Below are 23,637 nucleotides of genomic sequence, written 5' to 3'. Positions count from 1 at the left end.
GTTCTACCACACCCATACAGTGACAGACATCCAGTTCCAACACACATAAAGTATTTGTATGGCGTTCGTTTTCCATAGAGAGGTGAGGTAATTCAAGTTTACCGGAAGGCATCTGTAATGTTCACGACCAATTTACACTGAATATGAATTTCAGTAGAAGTGACAGAGATGGGAGTTGCTAGTCAACTTATACACTGTCTACACTCCAAAAAAGAGAAAGCATGTCAAAACTCTTTAATCGTTATTCAGTTTACCCTAATCTCCTGTTGTGCTATCTTAAGTAAATGCAGTGTCATTAGCTTGGGAATTCACATCCAACAGTCAATTTAATCAAATTAACTTTTTTTTAACAGTCAAATTAACTTTTTTCTGTAATTTTTAAGTTTGAGTCGAGGTAGGACAGTACATATCGGCCTGAGAACACAAACAAGTAATAACTTCTTTGAGTCCATCAATACCTAAACATCTTTTCAACAGGAAATGATAGCATTTTTAACAAATTTTTGAATTGTGCAGGATTAATATAACCTGAGATTATTTCTACAGCTCGTTTTATAGAAAGTAAAAGATGCCAGTTTACTTACAATGGCATTTTAGGGCCACTGTTAATAAAAATAAAAAATAGTAGACTTTGAGAAAAAAGTCGTACTACTTTGAGAAAAAAGTCGTAATATTTAAAGAAAAAAGTTTTACGGAATGATATTCCTAGAAAAAGGTCATACTACTTTGAGAAAAAACTTTGAGAAAAGTTGTAATATTTCAAGAAAAAAAGTCATTAAAGTGCCATTAATACCAGGAAAGGTCACAATATTATGGCCAAAGGGTCTGTAAAAGGGAAGACAGCACCTCCTCGTGTTAAATGAGGGGCGGTGAGTTGGTGGAGTTATACTTTCATATCGATTCACCCATAAAGAAATACTCAGTCTACCTGTCTCTCCTGCACATTAGCACCAGCCTGTTATTAGTAGTTTCACAGACATTAAGAATGATAATCAAAATGATCGATCCACAAGGAGACAGGAGTGAGTGGAACTCTGGCGCCAGTACAGCAGCTGAGACCCCAACGCGTTATGGCAGCCCCCCTACAGTTAGCCCACTTTATCCTCGAAATAGTATGACTTTTTATCTCGAAATTGTACAGTTTATTTTTCTTGAAATAGTACGACTTTTTTCTAGAAGTCTACTATTTTTATTTTTATTAACAGTGGCCCTAAACCACCACTGTATTTGCTGAAGCAGGATCATGCAGTCGGTAAAAGCAACTGACATTGCCAATTCAGGCTGGACTAAAACCACTGAGAAACGCCGATAAAAATGACATTACCTCACCTCCTCATGTAAAACTAATCCCGTCAGAATAGTGCTTTATACAGTAAAACAGACATCCATACATCCATACCTAAACTCACGTGCACAATGTCACTGTCATGCAAACACACATTTTATTGGTTCTGCTTGTTATTTGCTTACAGAAAAATGTTTGAATACAAAATCTCATATGAAGAACTGAAAATGATCTGTAATGAAAATTACTTCTGGGGAAAGAAACAAAAGTGCTTCAGGCCACCCTCACCTACCGAAATAACTGCACAAGAATGAACCCCACCTAAATACCACAATGACAAATATGAAAATGTCAAAAGCTATTTCTTTTATTTTCATACAGAGAATGATTGATGTGAGTAAAGGCCTGTTTCACAAATGCTATTTCTGTGTAGTGTGAATGGCACACAGAGAATGTGTACAGGTGCAAGCATACCGTAGTCATTACAATATAGCTCCAATTTGACATTATAATGGACTTGCATTGTTCCCACAGATACGTCTGTTTTTCCCCAAAAACATGCTGAAACATGGACTCATCTGACCACAGCATACATTTCCACTGTCTTTCAGACCATCTGAGATGAGCTCAGGCCCAGAGAAATTGGTGTCGTTTCTGCAAAGAATTGATGTATGGCTTGTATTGCTGTATCTCTGGACTGCATGATTTCAGTAGTATTGTGACACCAGTACACAGATGTACTAAGCCAGGGGTGTCCAAAGTGCAGCTCCAGGTCCAAATGCAGCCTGCAGATAGATTTTAAGTATAAGTGGCTCGCCAACCATTACATTGCAGATTTTCCTTTCAGCTGATGGTGGAAGCAGTACTGTAGAATTACAATGTAATGTGCTGCACTGTTAACAGACTTGGCTAAAGTGTAAGAGCCTTTCTTCTCTGACTAGCCCTGCAACTTAATGTCATTACCGAATGACATTTGGTCAAAACTACCGCCATAAAGCACAAACTTAACATTGAAGAGTCACAGCGAAATGTGCTTCATATTTCAAATGACTAACAAATTTAATATCAACAGACATGAAACAAAGAATGAACGTTTTCAGTTTGTCTCACAAATGATGAAAAGGAATATACTTGAATAGGACATTACTTAAAACATTAGTCACGTTTTGTTCTTACTCTGATTAAACAAGTCAGCAATTTAAGTGCTAACCGATCCAAATTGCTGGATAAGGTCCAGTTTTAAGCATTGAGACATTTCACCCTGCATAAACACGCACATGCTGTAACTCTGCTGGCGTCAAATTGTCAGAATGGGTCGCCAGCAATTCTTGTACACACACACACACACACACATATATATATATTTTATAATTTTCTTGCAACAAAACCTAAAATGACAAATATTAGACATATTGACCAAAGATGATTCAGCACCTGTCAAGATATCGTGTCACCCTGCTATACTGATGTGGTGATGGGCCTCCTCTGCTCCAGCGCCAGAGGGCTTGATGAGGAGGAAACAGGTCATACTTCATAGTGATGTCGTGTGAGCTGATTCCAAACTCCTCAGGGGTTGTGGAGTGAGGGTGGTATCATGTGCATACCAACAGAGAAAATATTTCCCTGCCGCAGCAGGTTCATCTTGATTGATAACTACATATTTCAGCTGCCGTGTTTCCGGACATATCGCATATAAATATAGGCAAACGGTGATGCTCCACTCATCAGCTGCTACATTGCTCTAGACACAGCGCTACCAGCCTGCAACTTGGTAAGACATTGTCTTTTAACTTGTATTTTAAAATCATAGTGCAGTAGTAATAATAATAATAATAAGAAGAAGAAGAAGAAGAAGAAACAATTATACAACCATTATTAGTACTTCTATTACTACTAATTTTAATAATAATAATAATCATAATAGAAAACTGATTATACTACTGTTGCTTCTACTATTAATTTTAATAATAATACTAATAATAATAATAGTAAAGTATGAGTATAGCACCATTGCTACTACTACTGCTGCTACTACTACTATTATTATTATTATTATTATTATTATTATTAATATTATTATTATTATTAGTAGTAGTAGTAGTAGTAGTAATAATAATAATAATAATAATAATGATTTTTTTTTTTTTTTTAAACCATTTTGAGAATATAATTGTCATTCAGGCTTGAAAAATCTAATTTGGCTTCAAGTTTACTCCTCATATCAGGAGCGTGGGCTGCAGGGCCGTCATTAAAATTTGTGGGCAGGACATCTAAGATTTACTAAATACTAAGTCACTATTGATCTGGAAACCCCAATGTCTGTTCATCAAGAACTTTTAGAGCAGGAATAGGCAGAATATTCATATTCATTCATGCCTCTTCATCGTTTGTATCAGGTGTAGATCTAATACGACGCCCGTGCTGTCCATCCACTTCCAACAGGAGCAAATCAGGCAGCGGTGCTGAAGTGTAGTGACCCTGTCTCCTCTCTCTTAGACCAACTGCTATTCAAACATGCAGATTAGTACTTAGCATTCGTGAAATTAGTCATTTTACTATTCACTGTTTTTCTATTTCGAACAATGAGCTAAATGTAGAACCATTTCACGCTTAAATGGTTCTTTGCATGGTGAAATGGTTCTTCTGATTGATGGAGAATGTGTTGTATATGGTTCCTTTGTGAAATCTTAACATCATAACAACAGCAGAACCCTTTTTGGTGCTAAATAGAACCACTTTTAAAAAGGTTCTGTATAGAATCATGTAACATACTCTCTGTAAATCTGAAGATCCATTTACCATGCAAAGAACCATTTAAGCATGAAATAGTTCTATATACACTCTTAAAAAAATTCAAGGGTTCTTTAGTAAAGACAGTGGTTCTGTATAGACCCATGAACACTCAAAGAACCATTTGGTTCTTTGTAAGGTGAAATGATTCTTCAGATTGACTGAAAGTCTGTTACATATGACTCTATATAGAACCTTTTAGGAAGTGGGTTCTGCTATTGTCACAGTGTCAAGCGTTTAACAGTAGAAGAACCTTTTTGGTGCTATGTAGAACCATGTACAAAACATCCTATGACAATCTGTGCAAAGAACCATTTTATCAGGCAAATGGTTTTTTGAGTGTTGAAAGTTCTATGTAGAACTATTGTCTTTACTAAAGAACCCTTAAGGATCCGTCTTGTGTATGTCAGCCAAGGCAACACTGGATTAGTGCAGCAATAGCGCCTCCCCCTGTTCACACCCTGCAATCACAGTATATTGGGAATTTGGAGGCACCATAGAACAGCTGAAAATCACATGCTGCCTCAAAGTCCTTTAACAAACCTGCAGAGATGACATTCATCCGTCTGAACTGACTGATGAAACTGAGTGGAACCGACATGCTTGTGAAACCTTGAGGCAGAGTTTATATTTTGACTCCACAAGACTTTCATGTAGAATATCTGCTGTAGGATTGGATTTAGATTGGACACTTGGCTGCATTTCCAGCCCATGAGCCGACTCTCTGAGAACGCTGTATGAAGAAAAGTCCTAATCTCTTGCTAGAGGGCGCTCTCAAGCGAGTCCAAAATGAATGGGTTAATATGGAGCATTTCAGCAAAATCATAGTTTATAAATGCTTAACCTCTCATTCTCCAGGGCATATTTTGGTTTGTCCATCTGAATTTACATGACCAAATTGTAAGCATATTATTCAGTAACTGCATGAAATAAATGTAAATCTTTATTTTATTTATTTATTTATTTTTTGTAAAAGTTCCCCTCAAATTAACAGAACGTGTTTTATTATCAGACACATATCGCTATATGCTTACAATTTACTGCTGAAAGCCAAAAATCTTAGATGCTCTTTGTATTATTTTATAAAAACTATTTTTATAGAGCAGATCACTGAAGAGACGCCATCTGTTTGTAGTTTATAGCCCAGATTTGTGGAAAAAAAAAAAGTGAGTTCAGCTTCTTTTATTATAAGGGTTTAAAATGACATCACCCATCTATTTGACTGGAAAGAAGACAGTTCTGGGCGAGTGATTAGAAACTATTTTTTGTTTTTAGCTGTTTAGCTCCATTTACTCCCATTTATTGAGGAATCCCTCGCAGGTGCCCTCTGCTGTTTAGCAGTCCTGTTTTTGATATAAAGGGGGGAAATAGGAAGTGGCCAGGCTCTTCATAAAACGGCTCTGACTGTAAGCTCAGATAAGTTAATATAAGTTCCCAAAAATGTCAGGTTTCCCTAGTTAAAAAGTTAGAGAACCAACCAAACAAGTTTTTAGTTCAATGTGCATAAGAGACTAAACACTACATGTTAGAATAACTTAATAATGTATCATGAACGCATCTTTCTGCAACTGTAACGTTTTGATTTTGATTTTAGCCTGAAATCTCAACTTAAATTTCAAGTTCATTCTTTTTTTTTATTTTATTTTATTTTATTTATTTATTTATTTTTATTAAAGGATTCATACAGTAACATAACTTACAACAACCAACAGCCAGGGGTGTGCTTACACGTTCAATAAATCATGATCAACACATAATTCCACATTTTTGCTTTCTTGTTTTTATATTTTTATATTTTATGAGCGTTATATATATGCATGAGTTTACTTTATAAGAGCTTTGGAAGCTTTAGTAGCCACTTTTATTAGTTCTTATGAAATTTCACACACTGAAATGTTCTGGACTCTGGGGAAATGCAGGTTATAGTTATAAATCCACCAAGCTAATCTCCTCAGCCTTTTCTGGAGTCTGCGTTTAAAGCATCTGCATGTCTTTACATCATTTTAGTGGTTTTTCTGGTCTATTTTGCTTTGTTTTTATCCACTTGCAGGGTTGTAAATGCAGTAACAGTGATAAGGCGAGCTCTATCAGAGCGCAGGTAGAGTTACAGTAGAGCCGGTTACAGGAGGAGCTTGGCTTCTTCCTGTTTTCCGCCAGAGGGCGCCTGCAAGCAAATCCTCAATGAATGGGGGTGAATGGAGCTAAATTGCTGATTGAAAGTGCTGATTGGTTGGCGAGCGGAGCAGCTTATTGGCTGTTTGTGCTCACTGACGTCATGAGGTGCCGTTTTAAATTCCTATAACTCATTTAAAAGTTCAAAAGCTCTTAAAAAACATAACAGCAGTGTTAAAATGTTTTATCCTGTTCAGTGTTCAGGAAAAGACTGCATTCTTTTACATTAAAAATGTTTCAGCATTTATAAACTATGATTTTGCTCAAATGCTCCATCTTAACCCATTCATTCTGGACTCGCTTGGGAGCGCCCTCTAGTGTTTGAGAAGACTTTAGAGTGATAAATCCTCCTCTCTGCAAGTCTCTGGTTAGAGCTGACATGGTCGTCTTAATGACGTGGTTGAATACCTTAAAAAGTTAATTACATAAGTAGTATTGACAACTTGGCCAAACACTAATTGGTTAACTCTGGTCACTGTAGAGCCCCACCAGCGTAGGACACACTGCAGCAGGGAGGACGCCAGTGCGCCCTTTAAGCCAGTGATACAAGAACAGGCACTTAAGCAAACGTGAAATTAGACGCCTAAGGGAAAGTAGTGTGGGTGGAATATAAACACATTGACAGTAAGTCAGAAAAAAAGCAAAGAAATGCCCAGCGTGAAAATAGATGGAGCCAGAGGCAGGAAATAGTGATGAGATTGTGTCAACCTGACAGACAGGTCTTTTAGGTAAACTTAGTGTCACTCAGCAGAGTTACATTAGTGGGAAATGAGAAAGCTGCAGCCGTGTAGTATCATTTGTCGAATATGGCGGCTTCAAAGTTGCCACTGGCAACAGACTACATTGCAATAAGTTGTTTCAACTCAAAAATGCCATTTGAGCAAAGGGAATTATCAATAAAGTTCCCTGAACTTAAAATAGGTGAGTAACGTGTGGAGTAGATTGGGTTTTATGCACAACAGACTTCATTTATTTGGATTAAAACAAAGAGTAGGATTCTGTACAGCAACACTTTGCTCCTGTTTATTTTGCTGTTGTTTGCTCTATTACAGTGTCAGTGTTAAGATGCACCAAATATGAGCTGATACAGTTTTGATAAGTGTCATCTGTTTATTAGTTTACTGAATTCCAGCAGTACAAAAAATCGAAATCGCTAAAAGAACAGATAAACTTTCCGCATGCTGGAAAATTAACCTTTCCTGCCCTGCTTTCTGTTTATGGAAACACGTGCGGCATCTGCGCGATTCAGGTTTCCTTGTTCCTCGTTACAAGACTGTCTTTGAAATTCTTCTTAGAAACCTCAGTGGTTTCTTTTACCCACTGAAAGGAAATAGTTTTAAAATGTGGAACAGATAGATTACAAAAATACCAAAAGATGAAATACAAGAAAAGACTAATAATATTAATTTATTTATTTGAAAAAACATACTAAAAGCACGTGTGAGTGTTTTCAATAAGTTAATAAATAATAAATTGATGATTTATTTATTTGATATATTTATTTGAAAAAACACACATTTTACACAAGCTTTAGTATTATATATATATATATATATATATATATATATATATATATATATATATTTATACACACACACGAAAAAATGGCTTGTCAGATCTTACATGTAGTAACAACCAACTGAACTTGTTTTATTCAACTCAAAAAAATACACTGACTGAAAGAATTGTTCATGTTAAATTCATTCAGGTTGAATATATATATATATATATATATATATATATATATGTATATTATGTTTATATAAAGGAACAGTTTTGGAATGCAGAATACATTAAAAGAAAAGTTTAATGAAATTCATTGAATTTACTTGAAAGAAAGTATATTTAAGCATCTTTTATCTATAAATTCACAGGAGGTTGGTTCAGTGGTTCATGCCAGCTGTTCCTCCACCTCTTACTCACTACATCATTAACTCACTATGCACAGCATAGTGTAAATGCTTGAGTTAATAAGTTGATACTCTTCACAAGTAAAACACTTTGTGCTCTGATTAGATCAAAGAGAAATTCTAAGAATGTTGCTAAGTGGCAGACACTGGATGAGTCTGTGTGACAGCACCACCTTTGAAATACATACCATTCTCTAGACAATCATCTAACCACTATGTTTTTCTCACTGGAGAAACAGAAAGAGATGATCATGGTGGAACGCGGAACAGATTAAAAAAAAAATGAGCATGAAATAAAATAAATCATGCAGTGTATCTTGCTGTTAATAAACTCATAGGAGATTGGCTCAGTGTTCTGTCCACTCCACCACCAAGTTCACAATCTTTTATAACTTTGGCTAAACTTTGGATTTTTAGTCATCAGGCTTTTCTGCTTGTCACAGTACTGTCATCTGGGCACATGTGACAGTGAACATGTTGGACGACTGTTACTGTACTATAAGTAAGGTATACAGTACAGTATACAGAACTGTCTTACTGATGTTAATAACCCTTGGATGTGTGCCATAGTAATATTGAGGATTTTAGATGTGCAAATTACACAAAAACAAAAACAGCTGTAACGGTAAAGAGATAATGTCCTATCTTTATTGTATGTTAATGAGCATGTAGGGTCTCCATTGTAAAAATGGCTCAGAACTAAAAGACAGTGTTAAATATGATGAAGGACAAACAGCTGATCAGCTCATTATCATTAACATTAGCTCATTAGCTCATGCACAGTTGTTTGTATATATGCACTGATTCTTTTGTGAAATAAGAACCTGTATTTACATACATTCTGTTTCCCTTTCTGTGTTGTAGATTAACCCAAAATGAGGTCTCTGCTTCCCCTGTGCTTGACCGTCCTGCTCTTTATGAGTAAGTCAATTCACTGAACATTACAGCAGAAGGGAGGTTAAAGGTCACCGGAGTGTCTGCTACTAGGCTTTGTTTACATTTATACTGATTCTATCTGTCATTAGATTATCTAGTAAAGCATGTTTGCCTTTGTATTGTATTGTAAAATACGCTAACCGTCCACTTTATTAGAAACACTCACTGGCCACTTTATTAGAAACACCCACCTTGGGCTTCCACTCACTGGCCACTTTATTAGAAACACCCACCTTGGGCTTCCACTCACTGGCCACTTTATTAGAAACACCCACCTTGTGCTTCCTCTCACTGCCCACTTTTTTGGAAACACTGACCTTTTTCTTCCTCTCACTTTATATAATGGAAATCCATATATATGCTCATATTTGTCATATATTTGAAATTTATATATCAGATTTCCTTATGGTTCCTTCTCAGATTTCCACTGTATATGTTTAATAAATGTTACATTTATGAGGTTGTGGAGGTCAGTCAGGTTCATTAATTCTCTCTCTCTCTCTCTCTCTTTAAAATTAGGTGAGATGGTGAACTCCTCATTTGGTAAGTTAACTGACATGTACCAAATTATTAAAAAGGAAACATTAATTTACATGATTAATTTAAATGCACTCCATTTATAAACCCTCTTCAGATTCTTTTCCATCATGTCCACACTGTGAAATAAAAAAAAAAGTTTGTCAGTTCGACCTAATAAATTGCTCGGTAAACAGTTAAGCAGTCTAATCTTTGTTGATCCTATGAGACTCATTAGCTGACCAAGCTTCAAAACCAGTCTTTAGTTATTTATTAATATATCTTTCTAAAAACAGTATAAATTTAATGTTGATCCTATGAGACTCATTAGCTGACCAAGCTTCAAAACCAGTCTTTAGTTATTTATTAATATATCTTTCTAAAAACAGTATAAATTTAATGTCACGTGTTCCTACACGTACAGTAGGTGTGTTCAGTGGTTCGTGCCCACTTTACCATAAGTTCACGTTCTACCACATTCTACCAGCTTCCCTTAGACACTCTATTGTGGAATGATCCAACCACTTCTCACCTTATCATACATACATACATACATCATCTAAACCGCTTATCCTTCTGGGTCGCGGTGGGGTGCTGGAACCTATCCCAGCTGTCATTGGGCAGAAGGCAGGATACACCCTGGACAGGTTGCCAGTCCATCGCAGGGCAGACAGACAGACATACATATACAGTCACACACTCACTCACACCAAGGGGTAATTCAGCATGTCCAATTGGCCTGACTGCATGTCTTTGGACCGTGGGAGGAAACCGGAGTACCCGGAGAAACCCACACAGACACGGGGAGAACATGCAAACTCCACACAGAAAGGGCCTCGCTCAGGAATCGAACCCAGGCCCTTCTTGCTGTGAGGCGACAGCGCTACCCACTGCGCCACCGTGCCGCCTTCTCACCTATTCTTTAAATTTAAATTGAATATGAGAAACCATGCAGTATATCTCACTATTAATAAACTTACAAGAGATGTGTTCCAGTGGTCGCTCCACCACCAGGTTCACAGTGTTTGATATCTTTAGCTAACATTACAGTTTTTATTCATTAGGGCTGGAAATAGTTTCCATTCATGAGCCAATCTAACTGTAGAAAGACCAGAAAACCACAAAGTAGGTCAGCTAACAAGCTTATGTTGTTATATATAAAACTTCTTCATGTCTTAAACTTATTTATTTGCTGGAATGAGAAACCAAGCTGACCTGCTGGTGATAAAATGAAATCTGGAGGAAGCTTTTAGCTTAAAAGTGGCATTATAGTTAATATGCTGTAAAGAAACTCGTACATTTCCAAAGAAGTGGAGGTGAATCAGTAGTTTACGGTTCATTCAGTCAGACTCTCTGTGTTTCTCTCCCCCTCTTAACATAAGGCGATGGGTCAGGAGGAAACGGTAAGTTAAATGTTGTTTCCTTGTGTTCAAATTTGATTAAGAAAAGAAAGACTGTGTCACTTAGAATTCATTCTCTCTCTCTCTCTCTCTCTCACGCACACATTAGAACACGGGTCAGGAGGATTTGAAGATGGTAAGTTAAATATCATATTCTTGAGTAAATTAGATTAAAGAAAACACTACATCACAATCTGTGCATTTCGATTTAGAAACACATAAATACACACTAGCACTGTCTCCTAACACCAAGAAGGGTCGGGGTTCGATTCTTTCTGTGTGGAGTTTGCATGTTCTCCCGCGTCTGTGTGGGTTTCCTCCCACAGTCAAAGACATGCAGTCAGGCCTTAGATAATGTGTTTATGTGTGTGTGTGTGTGTGTGTGTGTGTAAATACACACTGCAGAAAATGTCACCATGGCAGGTCTGAGATTTCCATGTTCAGATTGTTGCATGTTTTCCAAATATTTATTACTTATTTTAAGTAATATTAAAATTATCTGCCAATATATTGAGATGATACGTTTTTGGGTAGGCCTGTGAAAAAAAAAATACATATATACATATATATGTGTGTGTGTGTGTGTGTGTGTGTGTGTGTGTGGGCGTGTGTAAAATAATAATTTCTCCATTGACTACTATTAAAAGCCAAGAACATTATTCATTATCTTGTGAAGCTACCTTTTTGGAGATACAAGGTTTGGTTCTGACATGGGGCCCTTGGCTCATGGGGCCCTAGGCAACTGCCTCCTTTAGCCTAGTGCAAAGGTCACCCCTGACCAAACCCCAGCTAATGGGAAAGCAGGCTACTCATACAATTAAATGAAAAAACTGCCTAATGTACCTGCTGCTTTCTTAATAATGCTACATTATACTGTGCTAACTGTTTTAACAGTGAACTTTCTTATGCTTGTTGTACCCCATAATGTGCTGGTAACACAGAACACAGAAGTTTAACTGCCATTCATTTCTCATTGGTTGCTAATATAGCCAGCTAAGGAGCTTATCACGTTACCTAACCTGAGCAGCTGGAAATAAAGCATGCTGACAGCATTACGAGTGATCAAATAAAAAAACGAGTTATGGGTTTGCATTTTACAGGCATAATCTGTTAAACTCATATTTATATCATAGCTGTGTTGTGTAACAGCCTATAGTAACTTATGTGTGTTGCGTAACTGAACATCTCCAGAAGTTAAAGTCACTCTGGCTAATGTTAGCGTAGCGTCTTGTACGGTTAAATCACATTTAGTTAATCATATTGTCATAACAAAGTTTTTGAATGATGTTGAAGGGTATTAATATGAAGAGTACATTACAAAGAAGTGGAGTGAATCAGTAGTTTATGGTTCATTCAGTCAGACTCTCTCTGTTTGTCTCCTCCTCTTAACATTAGGCGAGGGGTCAGGAGGATACGGTAAGTTAAATGTCATTTCCTTGTGTGCAAATTTGATTAAAAAGATCTATGTCTATGTCACATAGTATTCATTTACTGGCTGACCTTTACTTATGTGTAAATTTGATTAAACACACTTCTTTTGCTATATTTTTCACAGTAATTGTGCATTAAAACGTGCAAAAATGTATTCACTTATTACTAATTACTACTGATTACTCATTTTTCCTTATGAAATGACTTGCTATGCCATTATTTTGCAGTAGTACATCATTATTTTGGGATGCTACATCATTATTTTGCTATATTAAGTCATTATTCTGAGACACTCTCTTTATTTTTAAATACTAAGTCATTATTTTGAAACACCTTCTCATTATTTTGAGACACTATCTCACTATTTTGAGGTACTAAGTCATAATTTTGAGATACACATACACATTATCCTCCTGGGTCGCACGGCGGTGCTGAAGCCTATCCCAGTGGCCACTGGGTGAAAGGGGAAATCACCCTGGACAGGCCGCCATTTCATCACAGTATTTTGAGATGTCTCATTAGTTTGAGATAGTAAGTCATTATTTTGAGATGCTAGGTCATTATGTTGAGATAGTAAGTCATTATTTTGAGAGACTGTCTCTATATTTTGAGATGTTTTATGCATTTGAGATGAGAATCGAAATAAATGTAAGCATGTAAAAAAATCAGGTTTCTTAAAATAACAAGCATCTCGAAATAATGAGATTGTATCTCAAAATAATGACTTATCATCTCATATTAATGGGGTATTATCTCCAAATAATGACTTATCATCTCATATTATTTAGGTAGTATCTCAAAATAATGATTTTATATCTCAAAATAATGAGATTGTATCTCAAAATAATGACTTATCACCTCATATTAATGGGGTAGTATCTCAAAGAAATGATTTTACATCTGAAAATAACGAGAAAGTATCTCAAAAAGATGACTTATTATATTAAATTTATGGCATAGCAAAACTACTAATTAGGTGGTAGATTTTGTCATTTTAAATGGTGGGAATGGACTTCCATTGATATCTATACATTAAATAATCAAATTCTTGAAGCGTGTTGAAAAGTATAAATATCAGGTATATATTTAACATGATCAGGAGGTTAATCAGTAATTTGTGGTTCGCTGTTTTGACTCTTTTTGTCCCCCCCCTCTCTCTCTTTCTCTCTCTCTCTCTGACATTAGATGATGAGGAATATGAACACGGTAAGTTGACTGGAATTTCCTTCCTTAAGATATAATAACATTTCTCTGCACTTCATTTACATGGTTGTGAACAAATGTTGGAGCAAAGCGTTTTTCTTGTGAACTGGGCTCCAGAACCTTGAGTTGATAAAGGGCTCCCCAGTAACTGAACTCATCGCTCTGAAAATAGAAAAGCATCAGTGTTTAGAAAGGAGCATGGCTTGTCCTACTACTCTTTAATTGTGAGAAGGAGTAAGGCAAGATGCCAGTGATGCTTCTAATGGGAGCCCTGTCTAGTCAGCCCTATCTAGGTCACGGAACTGGATGGCCTGGGTGTGTACGTCTACAAGCCAAGTTTCAATATCAGTGATAAACAAGGTGTTACTCGAAAGACTGAGCCAGCCAGTAGGGACATTTTTATACAAATGAATCATTGATCATTTAAAATATAAAGAATGTTTTTCTGAATAATGAAACAACAGTGAAGGTGTCCTACTTTAACTGTATTATAGGGAAAATCTGAGGGTTTGGTCAGCAGAGGGTCTAAGACGTATGAAGAGCCATTTTAGCTTTTAATCCTTTCTTTCTTGATATCAGGAATTCAATTTAAAAATTTTATTCTCACTAGTCAAAATTTTATTTTTACTAGTGGTAATTCATGAGTTTCCCCATTCATTTTAATGGGGGAAACAATATAACTAGTAAGAATGTTCAGTCTTATTACATGTAATAATTCAATTTTTACTAGTAAGAATGAAATTCTTCATATAAAAAATGTTACATTTCACTAGTAAAAATAAAGTTTTTGATATCTAGAATTAAATTTTTACTAGTACTAGTTACTAAACGGACGTGTTAGATTATAGGACGTAGGGTTCAGGGTAAAAAGTGGCGAAGAAGGTAATATTTCGGAAAGTGTCCCGCTTTAGCAATGTTATGTCCCATGATGATTGGGAGAGAGGACACGGCCATTAGTGTCAGTTCCAGTTGTGCTAAGAAATCTGAAATTTCTGATCTGGTGTGGATCAGGTGCCTTCATTAATTGCCAAGTTGCTGCATCTTATTTTTTTTTTTATAAAAGACTGACTTGTGTTTAAAAATTACACACTCCCAGTTTATTGATGTGATTGTGGGGTGTCTGTCTCTCATTAGAAAGGTGTGAGCATCTGCACTGCACCCGGAACGAGGTGTGTAAGGAGAGAAATGGCCATTTTGGCTGCGCTTGTGGAAGGCACAATCCAAAGCCCAACCCTGATTCTTTTGGTACGTGTTATTTACATTTCTTTGTTCAGTTATTTGTTACCCCCAGTTTAGTCGTACTTAGTTCCCTTTTACATTTATCCTATGGTACTACGTGCACTGTGAGCCCCTTTCTTAGTGTTATTCTCTGAAGTTCTGGCATTTTCTGAAATCTTCAGAAAATGCCAGAATTCAAAAATTCCTTCACCTTGTCATTACATCGTCATTTTGGCTGTTGACGCCGTTTGCTCCGTTTTTCTCAGATGTCCATGAGTCATGTCACGGCGGCTCTGGGTCGGTGTCTCTGTCCCGCTGTCAGCTCTTTGATGCTGGATTTCCTGCCGAGTACCTCCACCTGAATGATCGCCACTGCAAAGGGATGATCGAGGACGGCAGGGTGGATTTCCATTTCGACTACCATGAACACGTCTGTGGCACAATTCTGGAGGTACAACAGTTTCTCCTGCCGAAGAAAATAAGAATTTCTACAGAAGATTTTTTCTGTTAGTCTAATCCAATCTTTAGTCATTCTTTGCTCCAGTTCCCAAGAATAGTAAAGATTTTTGGACGTTTTATGTGTGTTATATTTCTACATATAAACTACGTTTGAGATCTCTATGCCAAGGGATTGTCATATTCTATAATTTTAGTCAAAACAAAAATAACTAATTATATGCATTTGGTCACCCCCCACCAGACATGCACACATCAAAAAAAGCATAAAACATTTAGTAGGCCAACGTCATTGTATGGCAAAAAACAATGAGGCCAACCTTGCTTTGCATAAAGAAATGAGGCCACTGAGGCGAGTCCACATGGAAAAAGCAAATGAATAAAGCACTACTGTCAAAACGGCTGTAAGATGCACAGCAGGTTCAACCAGCAACACCCTTTCCTATAAAGCTTTCGCTTATGATGGACACAGCTTTTACCCAATTTTAGACAGCATAAATTAAGTGAAACTTTGAGGAAAAACAGTAACACTTAACCTCCAAAATCCTCTTAAAGTACAGCAGATTGCCACAATGGGCATGGAAAATATCTACGCTACGAAAATATCTACCACTATCTTACCTTTAGTCAACCTTAGATGACTTTGCACATGAAATGAAATGTTTGTTTTGGCATTTTGACCTTAGCAGCTTTAGTAAAACAGAAAAGGACATTTGTTTGTTTTTTTTTTAACTTTTTTTGGCTTTAGAAATGGTTCAGTCAGGAGCTGCTAATGCTTGACTGAGGTAATGCCAGAAAGCGACAGCTGTAGATGAGTGATTGGAGGGTTCAGAAAAGAAAATAAGGTGGGATTACCATGCACGTCATTGTGTTGTGGGCAGTAGCATCTCTAGAGGTGGCAAAGGGGTGGCACAGAGTTTCAGCAGGGTCGCAATGTGATTGTGTTAACCTCCGGCCAACAATAAAGGGGTTAGAATGACCCACCCCCAACCACCATTGATTGTGTGGAAGAATTTGACTGGCCGGTAAATTTTTTGGCCACAACACAATGACAACACTAGAAAACACAAGAAAATTAGTTAGCAAACAGCAAATCACTTTTCTGTTGGAAATACGTCGGATTGGCCTGATTTATCTGGTAGGCGGCTGTACTGTTTATACTATTTTTTCAGTAAAACTCAGGATTTTTCCTGATTCAGTATTGTTTGTTCTCACATGTACTAAAGGTCCTTTCGTACAAAGCCCACCAGGGCACTCGCCCAGTTAACATGTTGGTAGCACAGTGGTTTAGTAAGGATTTCTTCAAGTAAAATCAATTAGCCTCATAGCTCATGAGATCAGAACACAAACTGAAAAATACTTTTCCTTAAGCCCACTGTATGTATCAGTTGTCTTTAAGTCAAATTCACACTTAATCATTAATCACATTCTTCCCAGTGAAGCAATTTTCTCTTTGTCTTATTTAACTGATATTATATTGCAAAGATTTTGTTTGAATTTCTGGCACCGGCAAGAAAACCAGAGCCCATGTTTTGCTACATGAAGTTGTAAAGGAAGAACATCTAAATACTTCTAGATACTTTTCCTGCAGGTTTCAGGACTTCAAAAATAAGATTTGTGATTTAAACAATTGTATGTTTTTTATGATTCAAGTATGCAAGAAAAAAATATAAGGAAAGATCGTTAACAACTTCCATGATTTCACCAGGAAACGATTACGACTAGCAATAATTACATTTCATAAAATCCGATCCTCTCTCTGTCTCTAGACGAACAAAACACACTTCATCTACAAGAACGCCGTTCAGATGGTTTACGGCCCGGTTCATTTGATCAATCGTGACAGCTGGCTGGCCATTAACTTCTCCTGTGTGTACCCACTTATCAAGAGCATCTCCATGCCCATGTCCATCTTGGCCAAGGAGAGGTAGCAATGTTTCTGTCACCAACATCTCATCTTTGCATAAGTCTTGGTTAAAAGTTCTTTAAACATTTGGCAAATGTTTTTGTCCACAGTGTGGTCTACAAGGACTTGCCTGGTGAAGAGGGCACATACCAGATCCGCATGGTGCCCTACAAAGATGCTTCATTCACACATTCTTACGGTGGTAATTTTGAGCTTGAAGTGAACCACCATGTCTTTGTGGGCGTGGAGGTGGAAGGAGTCGACGGACAACAGTTCTCCCTTGTGCTGGACAACTGCTGGGCAACTCCACACAATGACATCACCGACAATGTTCGCTGGGACCTGATCGTTAATGAGTAAGAGAAACATCTGAACTAGCTTGCTTCAGAGTTATAAATTTTAGATTAAAAGACCCTTATTAGTCCCACAATGGGGAAATTTCACCTCTGCATTTAACCCATCCGTGCAGTGAAACACCACATACACACTAGTGAATGTACACACACTAGGGGGACAGTGAGCACACTTCCCCAGAGCAGGGGGCAGCCCTATCCACAGTACCCAGGGTGCAGTTGGGGGTTATGTGCCTTGCTCAAGGGCACTTCAGTCACGTACTGTTGGCTCAGGGGATCGAACCAGCGACCTTCTGGTCACGAGCCTGTTTCCCTAAAATTTATTTATATACCAGCTTTCATGCTTCAAAAAACTAATTTTTTTTTTTTTTTCATTTTTAAAAATGCATTTTTAGCTAATTAAAAGAGCCCAATTGTCCTCGGCTCTCGCTAAAAACTTCCAACCTGCCTCTAGGTCAGATCTTTTTGAACAATGCCAAGAGACAAGAGAAACCACACCTCCATAGTTTGGTGGAGGAGGGATAATGGTCTTGGGTTGTTTTCATGGTTTGGGCTGGCCCCTTAGTTCCAGTGAATGGAAATCTTAGTGCTACAGCATAGAAAAAGTGTTTGGGCCAAATTGTGCTTTCTGGGGACAGTATTTTGAGACCCAAGCCGTGATCTGTTGTTCCCTCTCTTTAGCCTTCGTCACAAATCTTCAATTCTTCTTTCACTCTCCAGGTGTCCCAGCCGTAGGGATGACTCAGTGAGGGTGTTGCAGAACGGAGTCTCGACATCCAGCCGCTTCTCCTTCAGGATGTTCACCTTCACTGAACTGTCTGATCGTATCTTCCTGCACTGCAAGGTTCACCTGTGCCTGCGGAAGAGTGGTCGCTGCGCACGGGTAAGCTTAGCCAGTCATTGACCACGTCTTTACTGAAATGAGCTTAAACACCTTACTTTTGAAAGCAATGTGGGAATTTAAACAGTTCCTATATTTATTTTACAAAAGAATAACTAAAATAAAAGGATACACCAAAATAATCCAGTTCCGCTTATCAAGTGCACTAACTTTTATTTCCTTTCTCAGTCATGCAATCGTCACCATGGGGAACATGGTTCAAGGAGACGCAGATCTTTGGACTTCCATGACACAGCTGCCATTAGCATGGGCTTCTGATTTACTGTTTGAAAGCTCCATTTATTATGATGCAACTCTATTGTTTAATCTGTAATTAATCAAATTGAAGTAATTATTTACTCTTTTCCTTATAATCAGAAATACATATGTGATTTTGCTGTACTTTACTGCCTTAATTCTGTTAAGCATAAGCAATGACAATAAATATCTCAAGCATTACATGTTGTTCAAATGTTCATTGCAATATGGGCCTGGATATGTCAACAACTTATACGTGATACATGAAAGGATCTGCAGGGACTGCCTATAGGTTTTTATAACAGTGTATGTGGAGCTAATGTGTTTACTGTTGCATCATTTATCTAATGAGGTCTAGTTCTTGGTGGCTACTAATGGGCTAAAGCATGAAGGTACCTTATACATCAAATCAAATACATAACCAGATTATGGGCCAGATTCATAAAACTGACTTTAAGAGCAAATAGCGTGGCAATAACCTGTTTGCTGATTCATAAACAAGGACTACCAGTGTGTTTTACCACTTGTGTGATGTGAGGCGTGGCTGTGCATTTGATTTACATATGGTCATAGCGATTCATAACAGGAAACACTTGAAGAATGCTGGTGGTAGTTTTCCCCAGAAAAGCTTTTGAAGGAGAAATCACCCTCTTGCGTGTGGAAAACAGCTTTAGCTTGTAATCCAAATAAGTGAAGGGTCATTTGACGTGTTGAAATTCTAATTACAGGTCCAAATTGAGTTTGTTACAAGGGGTTTTAGCTTTTAATCCTATGTTTCCAATGGATTTTACAAAAGATTTCAATTTACACATGTGAAAATGATACTTGCTGGTAAATACAAATTTCTTACTAGTGGAAATTTAATAGTGGAAATTTAATTTAATGTGCAAATTGAATGCCTGAGAACAAGACAAATAGGAAATAAAAGCTAAAAAGGCTTGCCATAGTAGTTAGAATGGCTTGAATTTTTACCAATGAGAAATTAAATCTTATATGCTAAAATCCAATTCCCACAATTAAATGTTTAACACTATAATGCAATTTTATGTAATATTATATTTCCTAGCATCATCAACATTTCTGATAAAGAAACTGTATTTCTTGATTCAAATTTCAAAACATTTATACCAAACAATTGACTATTATTTGCCATCAGATCTTTCCTTTAAATTCATAGCTTTGGTCCTGTTTCATTTGATGCATCCAGTCCAGTCCATGAGTCCATTTTGGCAGCCAAACAGAGCTTCACTTGAGTCTTTAATATGCAAGACCCCATATACTTGTGTGAGTAGTTCTTATTTAGCACAGTGTAATTACTGTCTCTTACTGCCCTACAATGGACTGGCAACCTGTCCAGGGTGCCTGTCCTGCCTTCTGGGCAAAGACCGCTGGGATAGGCTCCAGCACCCCTTGCGATCCAGAAGGATGAGCGGAAGAAACTCATCCTCCTCTGGGCTGTTACAAATGTACAAAAGTGGGATTAAAACAGTATCACATGGAAAAGATCCAAGACTGATATGAAATAGCTGCCAGAACTCTGGATGATAAAGATATCAGAACATGGCAGTTAAGAAATCCGGTATGAGTACATGGCAGATTCAGAAAGAAGCAGGTTAAACGTTTATGAGTCCCATTTAGGATGTAATGGAAGAGTAGAGAATTCAAGAGAAAATGTTGTTGATCTGCACAAATCAGGAAATGGCTACCAGAAAAGACTTTACTTCCAGTGACCAGTTCAAAGCCCTCAGCTCTATGCCTGCATCAGTGCCACGGACAACAACTCAGGTCAGTGTTTTAGTCTCTGGAGACTCCATCGACAGTAAAGTAGCTTGCTTTAGTGGTAATGCTGCTATCTCTTGTTTTCCAGGTGCCCAGATCTTGGATATCTCCAACTGTTTACCATGGCTCTGAGCAAACACGAGGACGTCGGCACCATGATCAATCACATGGGGGTGAACACCATTTCATCTCATCAGAAGTCCAAAGGGAGGATTTCGGATTACATCTAGACACCGTTAAGAATGGACAGAGGCCGGGATCGTCATCTCAGGACCACCTATAGAAGAGGAAGCAAGGTGTTCAGCAGGCTCTACTCGCTCCACTGTTGGCTCCAAGCCTGGTGCAATAACAACAGCTTTGGCTATGTGAGTACCTGGAGTGCTTTGGGGGAGTGACCGGCCTTCTACCGCAGGGATGGATTACACCCAAGGTGCCGTGGTTCTATCATCTTGTTTAAGAACATAAAGAAGGTTCTGCACCAGGCCTGACTGGACATAATGGAGGTAAACAACAGACAGATAAGTAGTGTTGACAGCAGACGGCTAAGTGCTTTTAATGATATAGACAGTGGCTCCTCAATATCTACCATTCCCCTCTTTCTCTGCTGTCAAAATACTAACGTTTCTATTAGTTATGATGGGAGTAAGATGCCTAAACTGGCCATTAAAAATAGTACAAACAATGCCCACAATACTGAAGCAGTTAAATCACAAAAAAAGATTTCAGAAGATCTGTTTTAATACTAGTAGACTCAACTAAACTTGTACCATTTTAAACGTTACGAATCCAAAGAAAAATATGCATGGTCAGAACGCCAACAATCTAATTTCTGTTCCTTTACAAAAGACCAGTCCCCTTTAAACACAGAGTGTAGTGAGCAGTAAATTAAGCCTTGCTTTACTCAATGTAAGAACAATAAATAACAAAACACATCTGATTTGAGAACATATTAAAAAGCATAAGCTTCATTTTATATTTTAACAGAAACATGTCTATATGAAAATGGCACAGCAACTTTAAGATGCTCATGAAAACTACAGATTTATGCATACGGTAAGACAGGGCATGCAACGAGGAAGAGTGGTTTTTCTTTATAATAGATTTTTACTGCAAAACCACTGTTGGTGAATTTATATCTTTACAGTATGTTGCGATCAACCTTCTTAAGGACACTTCTATGTTAATAAATGCAAAGTATAGACCTCCCAGGCCAAATAGTAAATTTTGGCAAAAATTGCTGACCTAGCCTCAACTGCATCCACAAACTATGATAAAATTCCTTTCTCCAGGACTTTAGCCTGCATATTGATAACCCATACACAGCAATACTATAGAATTTATTAGACATCTAGAGACATTTAGTTTGAAGCAGCTCTACCTACAAGCAGGATCTGGTAATTACTAAAGGTTTAAACACAAATGTGTCCCTCATTTCTCAGATCAGTTCTGTATATTCTTTCAAGTCAATTTAGAAGTAAGGATGAAAGTTCCTGAAAGTTATTCTAGTAAACCTTACATTGAGTTGAGAGGTTTAAAACATTTATAATTGTTCATCGGATACAGCTCTAACTCCATCCTATAATGATCTTGTTTCTGATTTAAATACTGAAAGGAAACTGCTGACACTCTTATTTCAGTCAAATGGAAGAAAAACTCACATACTAAGAAAACTAAACTACAGCGGTTTCCCATGACTTACCAAACTGCAATTCTTGTGGAGTCCCACAAAGTTCAGTTTTAGGGCCTTTGCTTTTCTCTTTATACATGTTGCCTCTAGGTGATGTCATTCAGAAACATGATATCAATTTTCATAGCTATTAAGATGACACACAATTACACATTTACATTCCTTCTGATAATCAAGACTCTGTAGACAGACTAACCAGCTGTGTGTCAAATACTTCTCAATGGATGTCACAAAATGTTCAGCTAAATCACAAAAAAATGAACGTGTCACATTTGGCAAGCCCCCAGTCAACCCCACACTTATTGCCCCCTACTACCCTTATGTGGCATGCACCCGTCCCCTGGGCCCCACCTTCATGCTTGCTCTCAGGTCCATTATCGGGGCCCAGGGGATGAGAGCATGCCACACCATACCTTCAAACCTTAAATATCTAGCTCATCAGTGTTGAGAAGGAAAAGGCCCTTCCCCTGTAAGGCACCTGTGACAACAGCCACGTCCATCTCGCTAGTCTCTCAGTTGTGCATGCCAAGGCACCCTCCTAGTTGTTCCTAACCACCTCTGCTGAGCCTAGATCAATCCCCAGCACTTTAAGACCAGTTTACCTCCACTGCACCCCTCCACAGACACATCATTTGCATAGGCTGACAGAAAGATATTTGCTAACCCCTGAATACTCACTCCCTTCACGCTTTTCCATTATAAAACCAGTAGACGCTCTACAGCGAGGGAAAAGAGCTGGTCCGACAGTGCACATCCTTGCTGAACCCTTTTCCCCAGCACGATTGGTCTGGCCAGTCCCCCTCCCACTTTCATGAGGCAGGAGGCATCTGTGTACAGCAGTTTAACATGCTTAATAAAATTCTCCCCAAAACCAAACTCCGTAAGGTGTTAAAAAGATGCTATGATCATGATCGACACGATCAAAGGCTTTTTGCTGGTTCAAAGAAAATTCCATCATGACCCTTTTTGAAAAAAAAGCAATCCAGAATGCTTGGTCTCAGTGTATAATGGTATCCAGTGTGCCTTTCAGCCTATTAGCCAAAGTTCTTGAAAAGAATTTGAAGTCAACAACAGCACCAAACAGCACTATAAAATGCCATTTTATCAGGTCACACAAGCCCCCCTTTGTTAGGTAAGAGAGTGAGAACTGCTCTCCCACAGCTAAGCGGCAACTCACCATTCTTTATATACTCTTTTAACATTGAAAATATATCCAGATCAACCTGATCCCAAAATGTCTTGGGCTGGGTGTACACCCAAGACTTTTTTGTTGTTTTGCCGTGAGGGCACTCACACTAGACGAAAAGGCAAAGAAAGAGTATAAAACACATAACAAGCTTGGGCTACGAATAAGAACTCAAACTCCCAGATCTCCTCAGAGATCACATGACGCAAACAAAGCTAAACGTACTGGACCTGTTTGGGCTTTTATGCGGAGCAAAAGCGCAAACTGGGAT

General features: G+C 37.8%; 1 protein-coding gene across 1 annotated transcript; it reads left to right on the top strand.

Moving 5' to 3' along the window:
• Nucleotides 1–3,009: 3,009 nt before the first annotated feature.
• LOC118809694 (pancreatic secretory granule membrane major glycoprotein GP2-like) lies at nucleotides 3,010–18,818 on the top strand. The gene is made up of 13 exons (XM_036573217.1): nucleotides 3,010–3,056; nucleotides 9,022–9,078; nucleotides 9,613–9,636; nucleotides 10,992–11,012; nucleotides 11,119–11,145; nucleotides 12,405–12,425; nucleotides 13,626–13,646; nucleotides 14,778–14,888; nucleotides 15,128–15,312; nucleotides 17,087–17,244; nucleotides 17,334–17,579; nucleotides 18,297–18,459; nucleotides 18,646–18,818. The coding sequence occupies exons 2-13, from the start codon at nucleotides 9,033–9,035 to the stop codon at nucleotides 18,733–18,735; spliced, it is 1,113 nt and encodes a 370-aa protein (XP_036429110.1). The 5' UTR covers nucleotides 3,010–3,056; nucleotides 9,022–9,032; the 3' UTR covers nucleotides 18,736–18,818.
• The last annotated feature ends 4,819 nt before the right edge of the window (nucleotides 18,819–23,637 follow it).

The sequence above is a fragment of the Colossoma macropomum genome, unplaced genomic scaffold (genome assembly GCF_904425465.1).
Source record: "Colossoma macropomum unplaced genomic scaffold, Colossoma_macropomum, whole genome shotgun sequence".
Taxonomy (NCBI): Eukaryota; Metazoa; Chordata; class Actinopteri; order Characiformes; family Serrasalmidae; genus Colossoma; species Colossoma macropomum.
This window is presented reverse-complemented; position numbering and strand designations above follow the sequence as displayed.

Excerpts from the sequence above, each read along its gene's own strand:
- LOC118809694 (XM_036573217.1), top strand. The coding sequence starts at position 9,033 with ATGAGGTCTCTGCTTCCCCTGTGCTTGACCGTCCTGCTCTTTATGA. Across the intron at positions 12,426-13,625 it reads CGAGGGGTCAGGAGGATACG|ATGATGAGGAATATGAACAC; the intron begins GTAAGTTAAATG and ends CTCTGACATTAG. Across the intron at positions 17,245-17,333 it reads TCCATCTTGGCCAAGGAGAG|TGTGGTCTACAAGGACTTGC; the intron begins GTAGCAATGTTT and ends TTTTGTCCACAG.